We start from the raw sequence: 6000 nt of genomic DNA on the forward strand, positions 1-6000 counted from the left end.
GTTTTTGCTTTTTTAAAAGTGAGGACACTGGAAATCAATGTAACTTTATTTCACTGTGAGCTAGGAACAGGCAGAGATAGGATGGAACTCTTTTCTAGTCTTAACTCAAATTTCCAAGCATCAGTGATATGTTGTACGAGTCCAGAAGAATAAAATTCAAAATTCACCTTTCATAAGTAAAATATACAAAGATGTATAAAGTAACTCTATAAGGTTTCCCGTGTATTCTTTACTATAATAATTGTTAAATTCTGCCTTATTGGACTTGGATATGGTATTTGGCTTGCTTTTCTTCGCACTTGTGTGCCAAGGTAGTTTCTTAGTGCATCCAACTAACCTCAAAATTCTCTTCCCAGAAATCCAAATCCCGCAATTATTACCTTTAAACCAGAAAAAGAAAGTGGGCGGGGGGAGCTTACTTGTTGAACTGGTATGATGGACAACTAATACCAACGATTCCGAAAACAACACAAATTTAACATTACAGATGCCTTCCCAGATTCAAAGTCTTCTTCCACGCTTCTTACAATGCAGAGACCCAATCTAAGAAAGGCAACCCAAAAGACTCAGGCCCTCAATTAAGTTTCAGTTGTTGCCAAGTATTTCATCCTCATGTTTCCCAACATTTTGGGGTCTACCCTCAACCAGAGATTTCTCCTGCAGTGACCTAAGTTAGGAAAGAGATTTTTATATCCTGAGGAACCTTAACTAAAACATGCTCGTAGTTTCAGATACTTAACATTTAGCCAGAGTAACACTGCTGCTGTAGGACTTACAGCTCTACCCTAGCCGATATATGCCTCAGTCCTAGTTCTTCCAGTAGCAAAGTCCCAGCACCAGATGCTACACCAGCTGCTCCTCTGAGGCCTTTTACACCAACCCCTTCAGCAGCTCCTCCGAAACCCAGTCCTAGCTCAAGGCCCATTTCAGAGATTCTGAGTCCCATTTCTTTCAAATAGAATGCGCCAAGCCCTCAACCTTCTTTCATCTCTTAAAAGGAGCCTCAGGAATGGGAAAGAGCGTGGTCATGGCCCTGGGGTCCTGAATGGACGCAGACAGAGGAGGCTCCTAGTCCGGTGGAAAATGAACAGGGAGCAGAAAAAAAGAAAAAAAAAAAAAAAAAAAACCACTTACCAACATCCTGGTCAAAGGGATTGGTGGCAAAGAGAGGCATCTCTACTGCCTACCGAAGTGTCCGCGGAGACTCCCCCTAGACAGCAAGAGAAGAGTCACGGTGCGACGTGGGATGGAGCAAAAACAGCAAGAACCTGATTCTACAGGGTCCAAGACAGCTCCTCCTCTTATCCACCCCCAGCAACCGCGGCAGCAGCGGCGGCGGCGGCAACAGCAAAGAAGCTGCGCAGGCCCCCGCTCGGAGCATCTCGGGAATCTAGGCAACCTCAGCACTGCCTGCTCAAAACATTCCCCGCAAGCACAGTTCCACTCAGGGAGTCCCCCTCTGGCTGCCTCCTCTTTTGATTATAGACATGTGAAAGTATGATTGGTGGCTGCTTTTTCTGTATTTCCCTTGATCAGGAGTCTCCGGAGGACAGGGTCCTCCAGGCGCGCCGAAGTCGACTAATGACCCCACGAGTGAATCACAGACTAAGGAGAAAGAAAGAGGGTCGGATTTAGGGCGAGGGAATTCCTTTTCTTTTCTGTTCCTTCGGTTGTTGGTCTTAACGCAGTAGTATCTCCGAGCGGGAATGGACATTCCTTTGGGTCACCCTATAAGTAAAAAAGCTGTGAGTTCAGTTTGCTGTGTGAGGTGACAAGAAACTTGCTTGGATGGAGTCATGTGAGCTGAAGGAATTGGCTCGAGTCCCTAAAGAGGGGAGTGTCAGGGCGCGCAGCTGCCTCGGGGAGGCTGAGGTAACGCTGGCTCCTTCCCTGGAGTCCCTGCAAGCCCCGCTGCGAAAGCTTTTGTCGTAAGGCGTGGGCACCTCGCGACTCACCGTGCAGTCATTAAGCAGCTGTGATGACTAGAAGATGAGTCTTCCGCTGCCCAAGATAGCCGCCCTGAGCTGAGCAAAAAAGGAACTCGGAAAAATTGAGCTAGAAATGGATTACCAATTCCTGGCAACCAAAATGTTGATTTAATCATTTTATTTATAAGTGTATGAAGGGAATAAAATTTATCCTGTACGTCGCGTAGAAGTTTTAAGGCATCTCCTAGAGATTTCGCGTCGCATTTGGAACTTCACTAAGCACATCCTGCACGTAAATTGAAATTATGTAAATTATACCCGAATTTCAACACCTCCTAATGTAGCATGGAAACAACTATTGACATGTTAGCACTGGGAATAGTATCACAGTATACAGACTGTGTTTACCAAACTCCATTTACTATGAAGTCCCACTTCTGAAAGTGAAAAATGAAAAATCAGAGTAGCAGATAAAGATGAGAGAATCAGATGTGGGGGAACTGTGTATTCACATATTGTTGATTGAAGTGTACATTAACAATTTTCCCTAGGGAAATATTTGTGTGTAAGGTTTTGAAAATGCAAATAACCTTGGACCCAGCAATTCCTTTTTTTTTTTTTTTTTTGTTTTTAGATTTTCCTAAAGATGTTCTTCTGAAAGAATTAAAATACATATGCATGGCAACATTGCTTATAATATCAAAACCTTGTTAACTACTAAAATGTCCAACATTAAGAGATTAGCCAAATTACTTCATCTCTTGGTGTCTCAGTTTCCTGATCTGTAAGAAACAGGAATAATTAAGGGTTGTGGGGATCAAGTGGATAAATACAAGAAAGACCCTTATAATAGCACATGGCATATAGTAAGCAGTAAATAAGTGCACACAATCATAATTAGTATTGGTTAAGTAAGTTCCAGTACGTGTGATATAAAAACTATATAGACAAATGTCTATAATAATAATATTATACATAATAATATTATACATCTGAATAAATACATCTGTATTTACATAAACATCTAAGTATTTAAGGTTTTAAAAGGTAGCAAAACCAATAAAATGACAAATACCCACAATTTTAAAAATCGGGAAGGAAATATTCGAGAATTTTGTGATCTGATTATTTTGGAATGGTAAGATTCTGGATTATGTTTTTGTTCTTTATACATTTTATATTTTCCAAATATTTTAATGGAAAGCATTGTTTTTCTTTCAAAAGCAAAAAAAAATAGGATATGGTAATATCACCAGGCTCTTAATATTTTGAAGGGCCAATATGAAAAATTTGCTTGTGCTTTCTTATGACAAGAATTTTTTCCAAAATGCCACTATTGATAGAGGAAATAGACCATTGTTTCTCAAAAACCTGCTATTACTAGCTTTAGGGAATCAAATGACAACTTCCCCACCTCAAGTTACAGAGCAGTATCATGGATTGATATCATAATTGCCCTGTAGGAGTGTCCAAAATTTATGAAAATTTATTTGAACATGCTCTGTGCTTCAGAAATGAGACTGAATTGTTTTGTTACCAGCAGTAAGCCAGTAAACAAATTGTTCAAGCCTTAATTACCAATTGTTGAACACTGGGAATTACATTAGCAGTGATAACCTTATCCATGTATTTTGATCTAGAATAGTGACTTTAGCTACTGGGGGTCTTTATGATTAATATGCTTAAAAATAAACATTTTTAAAAAATAAAATACATAATACTGTTATGTTTAACTTACAAATCACATATAAAAAGCAGAATGGGCTTGTATTTTGAGGTTAACATCCTTTATTTCTTTAAAATATTGAAAACATAAGTTTCACTTTTAGTATTTCATTTTGAAAATTCTACATTAAAAACAGTGATACTGATGTGCAAATGGAGTTACTACATTAAAAAATCTATAATTAAAAAGTTCAGGAAAAGAAATACCTTAGGCAAGTTAGCAGTTAAATTATCCCAGCTGAGTAAAATGATTACTATTTCTCCAATTCAGTCCTTCCTTTCTAAGCTTATTGTCACTACTTTTGTTCCCACACTCACCATTTCTCAGGGAATTAAGTAATCTCCCTTTGTCCACAGGATCTGTGGTTAACCTTGGTCCAAAAATATTAAGTGGTAATTGTTAACAAATGAGCAAGTTTTAAACTGCATACCATTCTGAATAACATGATGAAGTCTGGCAGCATTCTGTTCAGTCTAGCCCAGGACTGAGTGTTGACCAGTGTATCCATGTTGTATATACTACTGCCCATTAGTAACTTAGTAGCCATTTAGTTATATTTAGGTTGATCATATTCACATGATTTTTATTATTGTCTATTATGATTGTCCTCTTATTATTAGTTATTATCAATTTCTTATTGTGCCTTATTTATAAACTAAACATTATCATAGGTATGTATGTGTAGGAAAAAACAGTATATATATAGGGTTGAGTATATCCAGTTTCAGTTTCAGGTGTCCACTGGACATATCCCCTGTGGGTAAAAATTGTAATACCATATTATGTTTATCTCCTAATATATTTTTTACTTTCCTACTGCTATGGAATGAATTATATCCCCCAAATTCCTATTTCAAATCCCTAACCCCAGTATAATGGTATTTGAAGATAAGGCCTTAGGGAACTTGTTTGTTTTAAATGAAGTCATGAGACTTGGGCCCTTGTAACAGAATTAGTTCTCTTATAAGAGACACCAAATTGCTTGCCCTTTCTCCCTTTCTGCATATGAGGATATAATATAAAAGCAGCTGTCTGCAACCAAGGACGAGTTCTCAGTGGAACCCAGCCATGCTGACACCCTGATTTAAGTTTTCCTATCTCCATAAATGTGAAAAAAAAATTTTTGTTTTGTCACTCACTTGGTGGTTCTTTGTTATGGTAGCTCATGCTGACTAATACACCAACCTGTCTTCATACCAAGCTCTACTAACAAATATGACTGTCATTCCCTTAAAATTTTTATACAGTTCTTCAGTCACTCAGTCATTGAGTAACTGTTCATTAATAAAATCCTTCTGTTTGTCAAGTACCATTCTCGTTGCTGGAAATATCATAGGGATACAAGCTTTGCATAACTTAGCCTCCTTTAGAGGTCTTTTGGGAAGACAGTCATTAAATAATTAGATTAATTGCCTAATTACAAATATACAGTCTCCTGACCCCCATATTAAGCACTCTTTACTATTACATCCTTATGAACTGATCCCCTAGAATTTCATCTCTTTAGTTTCTCCACATACTCTCAAGTATTTCTAAACTAACAGCAGCGGTCCAGGCACTTTCCATGACTTCAAAACAAGCAACTTTCTGTTTTTTCTGTTCTTATTCTATTGGATAGATCTAGATCTTTTCTAAATTCCACTCAGTCTTCACTTCCCAAAAGCATTTCCTAACTCTTTATCTGACCAGTAACAGGCATATAATAAATGTTTGTTAATTAATTGGTTGATTGGCCCCCTCTATCACAACACTTAATGGTTTGTTATTTGGTCCAGGTATTGATTATTACATAAAAACCTACCCAAATTTAGCATCTTAGAGGGAAAAAGGGTAATTTCTTTGGCTTACAAATCAGAAATGTGGTTGGACCTCAGCAGGGACAGCTTGTCTCCCTTCCATGCAGTGTCAGCAGGGTTGGCTAAAAGGCTTGGATGACTCTACAATCAGGGCAGCGATATTTGAAATTTTTATGTTATATGTCTGGCAATTGATACTGACAATTAGCAGGATTATTAGAGCTATCAGAACAACTACATGTGTTTTAGTCAGCTTTTTTGCTTCTGTGTTCAAAAGACCTGCCAAGAATGACTTTAGAAGAAGAAAATTATATTTAGCCTTCATGGTTTCAGAGGTCTCCATCCATAGATGGCCAATTTCATTGCGCTGTGCTGGAGGCAAGGCAGAACATCATGGTGGAAGCATTCAGAGGAGGAAAGCAGCTTAGGACATGACCACTAGGAAGCAGAGAGACAGCTCCACTCACCCAAGATAAAATATAAACCTCAAAGGCACGCTCCTGGTGACCCACTTCATCCAGCCATACCCTACTTGCCTATAATTACCACC

The 6000-nt window shown here is 38.4% G+C and overlaps 1 protein-coding gene across 1 annotated transcript in view; it reads right to left on the reverse strand.

Annotated features, from left to right (window-relative positions):
* Stam (signal transducing adaptor molecule) overlaps positions 1-1360 on the reverse strand; it is a 67514-nt gene extending 66154 nt beyond the window's left edge. The window contains exon 1 of the mRNA XM_076831662.1: positions 1135-1360. Within this exon, the coding sequence (XP_076687777.1) occupies positions 1135-1174 (40 nt within the window). The 5' untranslated portion in view covers positions 1175-1360. The remainder of the gene's footprint in view (positions 1-1134) is intronic.
* Positions 1361-6000: the final 4640 nt, after the last annotated feature.

This window comes from Callospermophilus lateralis, chromosome 13 (genome assembly GCF_048772815.1).
Source record: "Callospermophilus lateralis isolate mCalLat2 chromosome 13, mCalLat2.hap1, whole genome shotgun sequence".
In the NCBI taxonomy this organism is placed as follows: Eukaryota; Metazoa; Chordata; class Mammalia; order Rodentia; family Sciuridae; genus Callospermophilus; species Callospermophilus lateralis.